General features: G+C 43.4%; 1 protein-coding gene across 7 annotated transcripts in view; it reads right to left on the bottom strand.

The window, feature by feature from the left end:
* LOC132404565 (calcium/calmodulin-dependent protein kinase type II subunit delta) overlaps positions 1-14,639 on the bottom strand; it is a 460,565-nt gene extending 445,926 nt beyond the window's left edge. For 6 of the 7 annotated variants that reach the window (XM_059988784.1, XM_059988786.1, XM_059988789.1 and 3 more), the window contains exons 1-2: positions 14,143-14,639; positions 13,598-13,692 (exon numbers count right to left, since the gene is read on the bottom strand). In XM_059988784.1, coding sequence (XP_059844767.1) covers positions 13,598-13,692; positions 14,143-14,207 — 160 coding nt within the window. In that variant the 5' untranslated portion in view covers positions 14,208-14,639. The remainder of the gene's footprint in view (positions 1-13,597; positions 13,693-14,142) is intronic. The other variant, XM_059988788.1, reaches the window with a different exon arrangement.
* Positions 14,640-16,371: the final 1,732 nt, after the last annotated feature.

Raw genomic sequence — 16,371 nt, 5'->3', positions numbered from 1 at the left:
TATGTCAATGATTTAGATGAGGGCATTGAAAACTATATCAGCAAGTTTGCTGACGATACTAAACTGGGTGGCAGTGTGACATGCGAAGAGGACGTTAGGAGAATACAGGGAGACTTGGATAGGCTGAGTGAGTGGGCAGATACTTGGCAGATGTCATTCAATGTGAATAAATGTGATGTTATCCACTTTGGAAGCTGGAACAAGAGGGCAGAGTATTGTCTGAATGGTGTCGAGTTAGGTAAGGGAGAAATGCAAAGAGACCTAGGAGTCCTAGTTCACCAGTCAATGAAGGTGAATGAGCAAGTGCAACAGGCAGTGAAGAGGGCAAATGGAATGTTGGCCTTTGTTACAAGGGGAATTGAATACAAGAGCAAGGATGTTCTTTTGCATTTGTACAGGGCCCTGGTGAGACCACACCTGGAATATTGTGTACAGTTTTGGTCTCCAGGTTTAAGGAAGGACATTCTGGCAATTGAGGAAGTGCAGCGTAGATTCACTAGGTTGATTCCTGGGATGGCAGGGCTGTCTTACGCAGAGAGATTGGGCTTGTACACGCTGGAATTGAGGAGATTGAGAGGGGATCTGATTGAAACGTTTAAGATAATTAAAGGATTTGATAGGATTGAGGCAGGAAATATGTTCCAGATGTTGGGAGAGTCCAGTACCAGAGGGCATGGATTGAGAATAAGAGGTCAGTTATTTAAAACAGAGTTGAGGAAGAGCTTCTTCTCCCAGAGAGTTGTGGAGGTGTGGAATGCACTGCCTCGGAAGACGGTGGAGGCCAATTCTCTGGATGCTTTCAAGAAGGAGCTGGATAGATATCTGATGGATAGGGGAATCAAGGGATATGGGGACAAGGCAGGGACTGGATATTGATATTGATATCTCAGAATGGCGGTGCAGACTCAAGGGGCCGAATGGTCTACTTCTGCACCTATTGTCTATAATATTGACAATATTCTTGTGGACTGGCCAACGGGGGGGGCGGGGGGGGGCAGTGTGGGTGTTAATCACAATTGGAATATAAGCAGTAAGTCAACTATAAGTCACTTATAAATGGCTAATACACTCAATTTTGTTTCTAAAAGGGTTTATCTAATGAATTTAATATTAAACACACAGCGCGTACTTTCCTCGCATGAACATAGTGATGTCAATTATAACTCACTTATAAGTCAATAGCATCATAACATTTTAAGTAACATTTGGATATTAAATACACAGTGCATATTTTCCTCATATGAACATATAAAATTATTGCAACACACCAGTGAGAGGACAAGGTAAGGGCCAGAGGTCCTGGTACCGGGGCCGCAGCGATCACAGTCCGGAGAGAGCAACTGACCAAGTGGCTTGCCCCCCTTGTAGGTAGGTAGGACCTATCGGCCAACAAAAGTTTGGCTCGAGGGATGACTTTCAGTAGATCGCAGCGAGGTAGCTGCTCTGCTACTTACAAAACCCTGAACCCAAATTAGGTCATCTGCAAATATTTTAGCACTAGGTTCCCCATGAACATTCGGTGTGCTAAACAGGTTCAGAGCTGGCGCCCATCTGTCTGTGCTCCAGACCAGTAGCATCGGCACTTCTCGCCGGCTGGTTACCTAAGGCCAATCAGTGATCCCTGGCGCGAAGGTATCACTGCATTTAGACAACTGATGACCTCGTGTGGGCATTGACTTCATGTGCGTTCAAGTTCAACAGTGGGCGTGACAGGGAATGAGGAAAGGTACAGCTGACTCGTATCTTTTCCTCACAGCCCGGTAGCACATGCTTTGCGACCCGGTACTGGTCTGTGGCCCGGTGGTTGGGAACCACTGTATTAGGAGAATGGGCAAAGAAATGGCAGATGGAATACAGTGTCGGGAAGTGTATGGTCATGCACTTTGGTACAAGAAGTGAAAGGGTTCACTATTTTCTAAATGGAGAAAAATACAGAGGGACAGAGACTTGGGAGTCCTTGGGCAGGATTCCTTAAAGAGTAAATATACAGGTAGAGTCTGGGGTAAGGAAGCCGCAGGGACTGAATGTGCAGAATTTGCTGGGGCCCTAGCAGTGATATTTCAAAAATCCTTAAGTGATTGGAGATATACCAGAGGAATGGAGGATAGCCAATGTTGTTCAGCTGTTTAAAAAAGGCAGGAAATTATAGCTAATTAGCCTGACATCAGTTGTCAGGAAGTTATTGAAAGGTATTCCAAGGGACTGGAAATACGAGTATTTGGATGGGCATGGGCTGATTAAGGATAGTCAACATGGCTGTGTGTGTGTTAGGTTAAGTCAAACCAATCCTAGAGTTTTTTTTGAAGAAGTTACCAAGAAAGTTGATGAAGCTCTTTATAAGGGCATTTGAGAAGGCCCCACATGGGAGGCTGATCAAGAAGGTTCAGTCACTCAGCATTCAAGACTGACACTGGCTTTGTAGAAGAGGCCAGAGAGTGATTGTAGAGGGTTGCCTCTCTGACTGGAGGCCTGGGACTAGTGGTGAGCCCAGGGATCGGTGCTGGATCTCCTTTGCTGTTTGTCATCTATATCAATGATCTGGATGATAATGTGGTTAACTGGATCAGCAAATTTGTGGATAATGCCAAGATTAGGGGCGGACGGTGAGGAAGGCTACCATGGCTTGTAGAGGGATCTGCATCAGCTGGAAAAATGGCAGATGGAATTTAATGCAAGCAAATGTGAGGTGTTGCACTTTATTAGGACTATCCAGGGTAGGTCTTCCAGTGAACAGTAGGGCATTGAGGACTGTGGGAGAACAAAGGGATCTGGGAATACAGGTATATAACTAGTTGAAAGCAGAATCATAGGTAGATAGGGCCGTAAAGAAAGCTTTAAAGGACCATAAATCAATGTATTGAGTACAGAAGATGGGATGTTATGTTGAAGTTGAACAAGACACTGGTGTGACCTAATTTGGAGATTTGGTCACCTACGTACACAAAAGTTGTAAACAAGGTTGAAAGAGTACAGAGAAAATTTACAAAGATGTTGCTGGGTCTGGAGGACCGGAGTTATTAGGAAAGATTGAATAGGTTAAGACTATATTCTACAAGATGCAGAAGATTGAGAGGAAATTTGATAAGAGATATACAAAATCATGAGGGATATAAATAGTGTGAATGCATGAAGGCTTTTCCACTGAGGTTGGGTGGGATAAAGAAGGCACGACAGCAGCTATACTTTATCAGAAGTTTGAAGAGATCTGGCATGTCAACAAATACACTCAAAAACTTCTATAGTTGTACCGCAGAGAGCATTCTGACAGGCTGCATCACTGTCTGGTATTGGGGGGGGGGGGGGGGGGGGGGGTGCTACTGCACAGGACCGAAAGAAGCTGCAGAAGGTTGTAAATCTAGTCAGCTCCATCTTGGGTACTAGCCTACAAAGTACCCAGGACATCTTCAGGGAGCAGTGTCTCAGAAAGGCAGCGTCCAACATTGAGGACCTCCAGCACCCAGGGCATACCCTTTTCTCACTGTTACCATCAGGTAGGAGGTATAGAAAGCTGAAGGAACACACTCAGCGACTCAAACAGCTTCTTCCCCTCTGCCATCTGATACCTCACTTTTTAAAAAAATTATACAATATTTCTGTTTTTGCACGTTCTTTAAAAAATCTATTCAATATATGTAATTGATTTACTATTGTTATTTTACTTATTAATATTTTTTTCTTTTTCTCTGCATTGTATTGCATTGAACCGTTGCTGCTAAGTTAACAAATTTCAAGTCACATGCCAGTGATAATAAACCTGATTCTGAGAGGTATGAGTTAAGGATGAAAGGTGAGAAGTTTCAGGGAACATGAGGGGAAACTTCTTCACTCAGAGGGTAGTGAATGTAGATGGATAGTAGATATATGGGTGGCTATGGTCCTGGTGTAGATCAAAGGGAGAAGGCAGCTTAAATGGTTTTGGAATAGACCAGGCTGGCCAAAGGGCCTATTTCTGTGCTGTACTTCTCTATGATTCCAAGAATGGACAAAGAAGTGGCAGATGGCATATAACATAGAGTAGTATATGGTCATACACTTTGTAGAAGGAACAAATGGAATAAATGCATAGACTATTCTCTAATAGAGGGGTAAAGTAGCATAGCAATTTAGGCATCACTTTAGTGTCAGCAACCTAGATTCAATTCCTGTCACTGTCTGTAAGGAGCTCATACAATCTCCCTGTGACCAAACGAGTTTCCTCCCACATCCCAAAAGACGTACAGGTTAGCAGGTTAATTGGTCACATGGGTATAATTTGACAGTGTGGGCACATTGGGCCAGAGGGGCTGATTATCTCCAAACAGAGTGAAAGTTCAGAAATCAGAGGTGCAAAGGGATTTGAGAGCCCTGAAAGTAAATTTGTAGGCTGAGTCAGTGGCACGGAAGACAAATGCAATGTTAAACATTCATTTTGAGAGGACTAGAATACAAGAGCAACAATGTAATGCTGAGGCTTTATAAGGCATTGGCCAGACTGGAGTATTTCGAGCTCCTTAACCAAGGAACAATGTGCTGGTATTGGAGAGGGTCCAGAGGATGTCCACAGTCATCCTGGAACTTGAGACGTACTGGAAGGTGTCTTTGCCAATGCTACTGGAAGGAATCTGGGTTGCCATCTGACTACAGAACAAAACTTCAATTGGTAATGTGGACCCTCTGGGAAGCCTCAACTTGTACCCGCTGAGCAGCCAGCACAAGGACTAGCACCCCAGTATGCCATGCCATATTCCTCCGGTGGCATGTTGAAGAGTTCCCATGCAGACTGGCTGACCTGATTTTACCCACTGTTCCCTCGTGCCTGCCAGGCATGTTGCCAGTCCTCACCTTTGACAATGGTGAATGTTCAAGCCTCGTTTCCTTGACCCAGTGTCCCAGTTCAGTCTGCAGAACTCAGCCAGTCTGCTGATTGTCAAATTTATTATTAGCTGCACTCTGTCTGCTGGATCAGATTCATGTTGTTAAAAACAAAAATGGAGTGGCCTGTCACATCAGACTGTCAGGGCTGTAAAGATTTGTGTTTCAGAATTAGCCTTTGTTGCCTGGGCCTTAAATGCAGCTGTGTAGCTGACAAGATCTCAAATCAATTCAAATGTGCTGAATTATCTGTAACCCCAGACAGTGAACAATCTTTTTAAAATAAATGTATGTCATCAGAACCCATACTTAAGGAATGCAGCTCAGTACACTGGGCTGTAACTCCTGGGGAGAAGAATGCTGGAGCTCCTGCAGGAAGGCACTGTCTGGGTGCCCAAGGATGGCAAAGGGTTCGCTGCCTCCCCGGCCTCTCCTGCAGCAGCCCGACAAGCCAAGAGTAAACCAAGGCAAGTGGCATCTTTGTTCCAATGTCGCCAGCAGACTGAATGCTCAACCAGTCTCCAGGGAGAATGGCCTTATGCCCTAGTATCAGAGAGGAATTTGTCTTTTAATGAGTACAAATATTAAACCTCGCAGAGGAGCATCAAACATGAAATGTGTAAACCTCGAGTTTCATTGTGTTCTTAAAACCAAATTCACTGCTTCAAAGACAAAATATAACTTGGATTTCAGACCCCAGAGGGGAAGGTGAAGTGCAGCCCCTGCTTGCTTCAAGCTTTACCCTGGTTGCATTGACTTTGGTGGGGAGGGGGAAGGGGTGCTGTGGTTATGTCATAATGAGGCCATGGCACTTGGGAACTGTCTTGTTACCCTGTTTAGCATCAGCAATGTGCAAATCAGTCTTGTCCCATGAAGAGTCACAACTTGTCAGTCTCCAATCAGCAGGCAGATCACTGACAGTCCACTCAAAAATGCCATCCCTTGGCCAGCTTATCTCTCTGAATCTGTCCCACAGAAACTTCTGTGGCAGGACTTTGTCATTTTAGGCTAGGGTTAAAACTGCTGTTGCAGCACAGTGTGGCTCGAAGGGGCAGAAGGGTCTATTTTGTACTATTTCAATTTTTAAAAAATTAAATAATCAATCAATCCCAGGCATGACAGGCTCCCTGTATGAACAGTGTTTGATAGCTCTGGGTCTGAAGAATGAGGGGATAATCTCATTGGAACCTATCAAATTCAGGTTCGCTCGCGCTGTTGGGGAGGATTTACATTAATCTGGCAGGGTGATGGTTACTAGAGTGATAGGGCAGATGATGGGGTAGTCGTATACAAGCAGAGACCGTCAGGAAGGACAGGCAGATGATGGGGTAGTCGTATACAAGCAGAGACCGTCAGGAAGGACAGGCAGATGATGGGGTAGTCGTATACAAGCAGAGACCGTCAGGAAGGACAGGCAGATGATGGGGTAGTCGTATACAAGCAGAGACCGTCAGGAAGGACAGGCAGATGATGGGGTAGTCGTATACAAGCAGAGACCGTCAGGAAGGACAGGCAGATGATGGGGTAGTCGTATACAAGCAGAGACCGTCAGGAAGGACAGGCAGATGATGGGGTAGTCGTATACAAGCAGAGACCGTCAGGAAGGACAGGCAGATGATGGGGTAGTCGTATACAAGCAGAGACCGTCAGGAAGGACAGGCAGATGATGGGGTAGTCGTATACAAGCAGAGACCGTCAGGAAGGACAGGCAGATGATGGGGTAGTCGTATACAAGCAGAGACCGTCAGGAAGGACAGGCAGATGACACAAAGAGGTGAATGTAGAGTTAAGGAACTAAAAGGGTAAAAATACCCTAATGTGAGTTACATACAGTAGTGGACAGGAGGTGAGCTACAAATTACAACTAGAGAATGAGAATGCATGTCAAAAGGGCAATGTTATGACAGTCATGGGGGATTTCAATATACAGGGAGATGGGGGAAAAAAAAGTAAATCAGGATTGTGCTGATTTTTGATCCCAAGAGAAAGAATTTGTAGAATGCCTACAACATAACTTATCAACAGCAGTTTGTGTTTAACTGGGTGTTGTGTAATGAACCAGGTTCGATTAGGGATCTTAAGGTAAATAAACCCTTAGGAGGGAGTGATCATAACATGATAGAATTCACCTTGCAATTTGAGAGGGAGAAGCTAAAGTCAGATATATCAGTATTATAGTGGAGTAAAGGGAATTACAGAGGCATGAAAGAGGAGCTGACCAAATTGATTGGAAGGGGACACTAGCAGGGATGACAGACAAGCAGCAATGGTTGGAATTTCTGGGGGCAATTCTGAAAGCACAGGACAAAGACATCACAGAAGAAGAATTACTCTAAAGGGAGGATGACACAACAGTAGCTGACGGTTGAAAGCCAACATAAAAGCAAAAGAGAGGGCTTATAATAGAGCAAAAATCAATGGGAAGTTAAAGGATTGTGGTTTTTTTTAAAAAAAACAACTGAAAGCAATTTTAAAAGCACTATGAGGGGGGAAAAAAGATGAAATAAGAAGGTAAGCCAGCCAATAATAACAAAGAGGTTAAGGCGATAGTGGAAAATGAGGCTGGAGAGGTAGTAATGGGGGACAAAGAAATGGCAAACAAACTGAATAAGTATTTTGCGTCAGTCTTCACCGTGGAAGACACAAGCAGTTCGCCACAAGTTCGAGAGTATCGGGGACAGAAGTGCAGTTACTATTACTGGGGAGAAGGGCTTGGGAAGCTGAAAGATCTCCAAGTAGACAAGTCACCTGAAACAGATGGACTACATCCCAGGGTCCTGAAGGAGGTGGCTGAAGTGATTGCCGAGGCATTAATAATGATATTTCAAGAATCAACAGATTCTTTGTATCTGCTGCTGGTAACTAGTGGTGTTCCACAGGGTCTGCTTTGGGACAGATTATTTTTCTGTCAACGACTTGGATGAAAAATTTGATGACTTTGTCACCAAAAGTGGATGGGCAGGCAGTATTGAGAAAGCAGTGAATCTGCATAAGGAACAAGGCAGATCAGGAGAATGGGCAAATGTGTCAGGTGGAATACAATGGTCAGGAAGTGTATGGTCATGTGCTTTGGTGAAAGGAACAGAAGTGTAGACCATTTTCTAAATAGGGAGAAAACTGAAAAACACCCGAGGTGCAGAGAGACCTGGGAATCCTTGTGCAAGATTTCCTAAAGGTCAACTTGCAGGCTGAGTCGGTGCTAAGGAAAGCAAATGCAATGTTAACATTTTGAGAGGACTAGAATAAAAACAAGGACGTAATGCTGACACTTTAAGGCAATGGTGAAGCCTCACTTGGGAGCACTGTGAGCAGTTTTGGCCCCTTATCTAAGAAAGGATAGAAAAACAGAAACATAGAAAACCTACAGCACAATACAGGCCCTTCAGCCCACAAAGTTGTGCCAAACATGTCCCTACCTTAGAAATTACTAGACTTTCCCATAGCCCTCTATTTTTCTAAGCTCCATGTACCTATCTAAACTAATGCCCTTCCCTTGTACAACATCGGTGGCATGGAGAGGGGAGACTTGCAGCTTGGGCAACTGCCAGTCTTCCATAAGAGACCTTGCACAGGCTTGCACCCTGGGAACTTTCCAAGGCGCAAATCCACGGACTATCGACCAGAACTGAGCATAGTACTCCAAGTGAGGTCTGACCAGGGTCCTATATAGCTGGAACATTACCTCATGGCTCCTAAATTCAATTCCACGATTGAAGGCCAATACACTGTACACCTTCTTAACCAAAGAGTCAACCTGTGCAGCTACTTTGAGCATCAAAGAATGTGCTAGCACTTGAGAGGGTCCAGAAGAGTTTCACAAGGATGATGCCGGAACGAAAGTGCTAAAGTATGAAAAGCCTTTGATGGTTCTGGGCCTGTATTCACAGTTTAAATGAGGGAAGATCTCATTGAAGCCTCTCAAATATTGAAAGGCCTAGACAAACTAGATGTGGAGAGGATGTTTCCTATAGTGGGTGAGTCTTGGATCAGACAACAGCCTCAGGATAAAAAGACATGCATTGAGAACAGATGAGAAAGACTTTATTTAGCCAGAGGATAGTGAATCTGTGGAACTGAATGGCTGTGGAAGCCAAGTCATTGAGTATACGTAAAGCAGAGGTTGATAGGCTCTTGGTTAGTCAGGGTATCAAATGTTACAGGGAGAAGGCAGGAAAATAAGGTTTAGAGGGATAATGAAGCTGCCTGATAGAATGGCAGAGTAGGCTCAATGGGCCAAATGGTCTAATTCTGCTCCTCTGTCTTATGGAGACATGTACTTTGATAATGAATTCACTTTGAACTTTGAAGTAGATTGATTTTCTTGCAGTAGAGAAGACCAAGGATGGCCTGGTAATAGATGCACAAAATTCAAGGGCAACAGACTTTTAGAATTTTTCTGCTCCATAATAAAGGTATCTAAAAAAAAAGAGGATAAAATTATACAAGACAAGAAGCAAAAGATTGAGGAGATTTGAGAGCAAGTTTCCCTGCTCTCCACCAATCCACACACTGCCAAAGGTGGTGGTGAATGCAGGTACTGTTACAACTTCTTATATCTAAGATTAGTATAACCTTTTGGCCCAGAGCAAAGATACCAAGAAATTGAGAATATAGATTTAAGGTAAGAGTAACAAAGTTCAAAGAGGATCACAGCTTAAGTTTCTCCCCCACCCCCAATACTGAGGGTGGTGGTTATCTGAAACAAGGTGCCAGAGGTGGTGGTGGTGGTAGATACAATTATAACATCTAAAAGACATTTTGACAGGTACTTGGATCGGAAAGATTGAGAGGGCTATTGGCCTAATATAGGCAAATTGGTGGAGTAAATAAGAGCAGAGTTAGCATCTATGTAGTGGGTAAAAAGAGCCATATTCTATCCTGTCAAAAACAGGTAAGCATCTAGACAAGCATTTGAATTGCTGAGAAGAAGATTACAGACTAAAAGCACATCAATGGGACTAGTATACCGTGGACAGAAACAACTTGTAGCCACATGGCCTGAGGGTACAACTCCAGAATTCATCCGCTGATTTCACTGAAGAACAATTGCAAGTAATAAGATAAGTACATATCTTACACTACGTTTAAAATATTGTCTATTAGGCAAGTTAATTGTAACCTTTAAAATGTCAAATATTGCAAATCCAATCAACATTTTGATGACTTTATAAAATGTTACCCAACAGTTGAGATTTTGAAAACCAGCATGATCAGTGGGCTTGGCTCAGCTGTCAAGACTTTTTTTCTTAGCAGTTTGGTGAGTAATTTTTCTGGCCCCACCAACTTTAACCAGTTGTGGGAGGAAGGGTGATCAAATGAAAGTTACACCTACAACTACTCCAACTCCATCTACTGTAATGGGTCATATCCCAAACAACAAGTCAGAGCACAGGAAGGAGATAGAGTTTTATTACCCTGGTGTCATTCTCTCCACATCAGCAAAACAAGAGCTGGTTATTGACTTCAAGAAGAGGGTGGGAGGGCATGCACAAGCTCTTCCCCACATCAAAGGTGTTGAGGTGGAGGGCTTCAAGTTCCTAGGAATGATCATCATCAATACTCTCCAGGGACAGATAACCGTTTTTAGAGATACTCTGCAGGGATAGACAAGATAGACGCAGGGAAGCTGCTCCCACTGATAGGCGAGACTAAAGCTAAGGCACATAGCCTCAAGATTCGGGGGAGGAGATTTAGGACGGAGGTTAGGAGGAATGGCTTTTTCAAAGAGTGGTGAATCTGTGGAATTCTTTACTCAATGAAGCAGTGGAGGCTAAGATACGGTTGGATAGATTTTTGCATGAATTAAGGGCTATACGGGAAAGGCAGGTAGGTAGAAATGAGTCCATGGCCATATCAGCCATGATCTTATTGAACGGCAGAGCAGGCTCAACGAGCCAGATAGCCCACTCCTACTTCTACTCCTATGTTCTTAATACTTTATCTTGATCCAACCACAGACACCATAAAGCTCACTAATGCCGCTATTCTTTAGGAGGCCAAAGAAATCTGGCGTGCCCCCATTGACCCTTACCAATTTTGAACCGATGCACCATAGAAAACAACCTATTTGTTATGGCAACTGTTCTGCATGCAAACCCAATAAACTGCAAAGCATTGTGGATACAGCTCAGCACATCATAGAAACCAGCTTCTCCTCCCTGGACTCTGTCAATACAGCTTGCTGCTTCAGTAAAGCAGCCAGCATAATCAAAGACCCCACACATTATTCCCCACTCTTCCATTGGGCAGAAGATGCAAAAGCCTGTAAGCACAGACCACCAGACTACCCAGTTGTTCCCTAAACAGTAAGATGGATTCTTGACTTCACAATCTACCTCATTATCATCTTGCACCTTATCGTTTACCTGCACTGCATTCTCTCTGTACATGTTACACTTTATTCTGTATTGTTCTACTTCATTGCAGTGTGTAGTTCTTCTGTATGAATATGGAATTCAAGCTTTACACTGTACATGTGACAATAATAAAACAATTACAATATCATGCCCAGTTTTTGGCACTAGGCCTCTACAGAGGCGCAGACCAGCATTTTGGGAGCCACAAAACAGTACTTTCCTTTCATGGGTCAGCAGGAATTTAAACAAAATTATGACAAAGTTGGCTTCAAATTTCAGGCAGCAATAAACTAGAAAAGCTGAGCTCCACAGTGGAATCTAATGCTGAAATTACACAGTTACAAGAAGTGAATTTGATTATCTGCTTCTACAATAGATCTGTTCTATGGTAAACAGCAGATACAAAGTATAGTAAAAATGTACAGAACAAGATATTTGCTATTGTTTAAAGTATTCACTGAGACAGTATTTCCAAAATAGACACATCAGTTGAATAAACATCCTCAAAACAAGCTATGAATTTTTAATTATAGCTTCAACAACAGAAGTAATTTGACTATCTCATTCTGGTATATACTTCTCCAGTTTTTATTAAACTCAAAAATTTATCTGTATTGAATTTTTCAGGAAATGCACAAATTTCATTCTCTACATTCATGAATACATGCCGTATTGTATCTATTCCTCACTTTGAAACAAACTCAATCAAGCACTTAACTTCTAAATTTCAACATTCTGGACATTCTTTAGCAAAATTAATTCACTGAGGGTTTCAAAAACCCTCACTCCATTTGATTATACAAAATAATCAATGCCTTTATTAGTTGGAGAAGAAATTTGGTAACGATGCTAAAAGCTCACAGGGGAGGTATTGTAATACTGAAACAACGGAGTGAAAGAGCTGAACAATTAACATCCCAGATCCCCATTATGCAATGCAATACAACTTGTGCCTTTGAATCTAACCAAACAAGATCAAATATAGGAAACACTGCAAGACACAAAGGACAGATTTTCCTTGTGGTATGCAGATTAGTAATATTTTTGTTTGAACAATGATTTTTAGTCACCCCTCCTCTGGTTTTAAAGGAACTTCTCAAATAATACAAGCACAAAACGAAAGGGACGTAATACGAAATCTCATATAAGAAGCTACATATGCAACAATAAATTCCAGGACTAATGGCTTAAAACTTTAACTGCTTTGAAGGTGATGCTATATCATCATTAGAAAACTAGAGTCTTGGAAAACTAATACACTTTAAAGATAATTGGAAATGGATGTGCAGGCTTAAACAACCAGCAACTTTCAAGCACTTCCATGCACACCAGGAAGACAATCTTCCATTGGACAACAAACTTTTCAGCATGGCCACCCCACCACTGGCCACCTCCACCCACTCCACAGGGATCCTCTCACACCTCACATTGCAGTTATACATCAAGTTTCAGAGCTGGTGCTCAGTAACGGTGCACAATTCTAAATAAGCTTCACCAAAGGTGGGGGTGAAAAAGCAGGAAAGAAACATTAAATCTGGAAGCCAACTGCCTTGCATTAAATATACCCTTTCATTAAAGATGGACCCAAATCTTCTCCATGCTTGACAGAAGCACGCACTCACCCTGGCATTTTCCACAGATTGTAGTGGCCCATGTTCATACACAGAGTCATTGATGTGCTTATGGCATGATCTTCTCTTTGAGAATTCAAAGGGAAGGATGCTCTGGTTGATTAATAGACCAACAGATCAAATGCTTCTTCTACAGCAAAAACCATCTTGAAGAACCGAAATATGGTACATTATTTCAGTAGCAACTGTTTAGCTGCTGCAGCTGCAGGACCACAACTGCAGTGAGCGAAGTGCAGAGACAATGAAGGAATACAGTATCAAAAACCTGGAGATCTGGGAGATGGGATTCACAAAAAATAAAGTAGAACACTATAAATATTTAACTGGTGCTAAAGATTGTTTTGAACATTCATGTGCATAACTCAATTATTGACACAAACATTGAACCTGTGACAATCTGCACGTAAATTCCATTGGCTTGTTTCTTTTGATTGGAATGCTATCCATCATCAAATACAGTAAAGTGTACAAGTACCGACTTGCCCTACCTCACCAACTTGGGCTTGCCCTACTGGAATTTTATGAAAGCTATCCTTTCACACATTTTCACACACAGTAAATCTTTTTTAAAAATTACAATACCCCTCAAAACACACAATGATCCATATTGAAATATTAAGTCTAATTCCTTTGAAATTTACAATCATAAGTACATTTTAAAGAAATCTAATGTGACATACTGACTGTACTCACTAACTGTTCCTCTAATAAGTCCTCCACAAATTAATAAAAATGGGCTATATACGATATAGTGCATACCCCTGGCAGAGAGCTTTTTAGTGTTGATGATTTTGGCAGCATATTCCTGTCCTGTCGAGATTTTCATGCATCGTCTCACTACCGAGAATGCTCCCCTGAAAAGAACAATCAAAGACAGTCATGTACAAAATTTATACACAGAACAATTAAGCTTCACCAACTTAAAACATTGCTTCACTGCGGCTGACGCAGAATGCAAAGCCTAACATACAGTGAACACAAATAATTCAACGCACTTGAAACGGTTAAGACTCCCGCAAAATAAAACCAACCATTTCAAGATTTCCGACGCATTGTCTACTAACAGGTCTTCTGAATCAAATGAACATTTTTACCACCAAAGCAAATTTGCAAAGAACGAAACTAAAAGAACATATTTTGCTAAATTCTATGCCACCAGCTAACCATTAATAACATTTATTGAAAGCCAGTGTACTTCACTAAAACATAATTGCGAACCTCCCACCGAGCACTCATGCTCGCCTGAAATCCAACCGTATTATTCATTTAGAGAGAACATAAATCAGCCAGATTTGCTGCCATACTTTCCAAGTTCCTCGAATAGCTGGTATTCATCTGTGAACCTGGTGCAGGTTGTAGTCGAAGCCATAACGACGACAGTGGCTGCTGTCTCCGGTGTTGAAGCTATTCACCGATCCCCGCACGGTGGACACCACCTGGCTGGCTGGGTGACGCTGGCTCCAGAAGTGGACAAACCCCGCAACCACCCTCCTTCCTTCCTATCCTGCACCGAGAATAGCTTCTCCCGCAGCTCCTCGGCTACTCTAGCGGCAGCGTGGGGACTGTGTGCGACTGGAGCCCGCAGCAGCTCTCCACTATCCAGTCACCTCGCAAATCAACACACGCCCTCCCTTCTCCTCATGCACGGCTTCAGTGCTCGCTGCCTCGCCTCTCTAACCTCCTTGTCTTTCTCCTGAAGTAGGGAGGATTAAAGCAGCAGCTCGCAGTCACAGCCCCGGCAAATCTAACGCTAAAGCCCGGTTCAGCTTCCAACCTCTCGCGATATATTTCACCAAAAACAGCCGAGCGTGTCGGTGGGGGGGAGTGACGTCAGCGGCGAGCCGGGGCAAAACTTGAGCTGAGAAATGGTGAAGCGGGGCAGGGGGGAATCTCTGCTCAGAGCCTCGCTGGAGTGCGGTGCACACATCAGCAAATGGCGCTCTGTGCAAAGATATCCCAACATTGCCAGGGAAATAAGACATGCCCGGGCTGCGAAAAGTTGTCCCCTTTCCCGTCATCATCGCTTTATTTCGTCTCGACCACCGGAATCATTCACGTGATTCTAGCATCTTCCCTCTTCCATTCCAGTCCTGGAGAAACATCGACTGCTTATTCATTTCCATAGATGCCGCCTGAGTTCCTTCAGAGTTGTGTGTGTGTGTGAAAACCATCGTAAATTGGGGGACCGCTTTGCCCAGCATCTCCGCTCCAGCCACCGTAAGCGGAACTTCCCGCTGCCCAAGCAGTTAATTCCGACTCACATACCAACATGTCGGTCATCCTCAGGGTGCAGGCACAGCACTTTGCTCGGTCTAGGTAGCCTCCAACCTGATGGCATGAATATCGATTTCTCCTTCCGGTAAAAAAGATCACTCTGGCCTCTTAATTCCTCTCGCCTCCCCCTGCTGCCCCACCTCCTTCCCTTTCTCCTGTGGTCCACTTTCTGTTCTTATCAGATTCCTTCTTCTCCATCCCTTTACCTTTCCCACCCACCTATCACCTTCTAGCCATCTTCCTTCCCCTAACTCCACCTATTTTTTCTGACATCTTCCTTTGTAGTCCTGAAGAAGGGTTTTGGCACAACACATTGACTGTTTGGTAATTCCATGGATGCCTCCTGACCTGCTGAGCTGCTCCAGCATTTTGTGTGTTTTGCATTCAGAATATGCTTCGATCAACATTTTTGTTGATACTAGTTGATGTCCGTTGAGACGAGTCAAGCAGATTGTGTCAGTCTGGTGCCCAGCACTACTTTAGCCAAAGCCCGTCCGGCTGTCAAGTGGCTGTGTGGGTCATGGGCATCTCCATTCCTGCACCTCGGTCGAATGCTTGCTCTGACAAGTGTGGTCACCCCAGCCATGGCACAGGCATCAGGGGCTTTTTTAGTGATTTGCAGCCAGAACCGTGCTGGAGCGTTTTCAGGTTCAGGTGATGACATTGAAAAATACATGTATTTTTTGAGTGTGTGTCACACATCTTGTGACCATTTTACTTCAATCATTTAGGATTCTGAGAGAGAAGAGTGGAATATGTCCTTCTCAGTAGCCACTTTATTTGCTAACTCCTGTACTTAATAAAGTGGCCACTGAGTGTATGTTCATGGTCTTCTGCTGCTGTAGCCCATCCACTTCAAAGTTTGACACGTGCGTTCAGTGCTGTTTTCCACATGCCACAGTTGTAACGTGTGTTTTTCTGAGTTGCTGCCACTGTCCTGCCAGCTTGAGTCACTCTGGCCATTCTCCTCTGACCCTTCTCACTAAAACATTCTACAGAACTGCCACTCAGTGGATTTATTTTTTGTTTTTCGCACCAATCTCACTAAACTCTAGAGACTTGTGTGTGAAAATCCCAGGAGATCAGTATTTTTATGAGATACTCAAAATTACCCCATCTGACACCAGCAATCATTTCAAACTCACTTAGATAATATTTCTTCTCCGTTCTGATGTTTGGACTGAGCAACAACTGAAACTTAACCATGTCAGCATGATTTTATGCATTGAGTTACCACTACATTAACGAGCAGGTGTACT

This window comes from Hypanus sabinus, chromosome 14 (genome assembly GCF_030144855.1).
Source record: "Hypanus sabinus isolate sHypSab1 chromosome 14, sHypSab1.hap1, whole genome shotgun sequence".
Classification (NCBI taxonomy): domain Eukaryota; kingdom Metazoa; phylum Chordata; class Chondrichthyes; order Myliobatiformes; family Dasyatidae; genus Hypanus; species Hypanus sabinus.
This window is presented reverse-complemented; position numbering and strand designations above follow the sequence as displayed.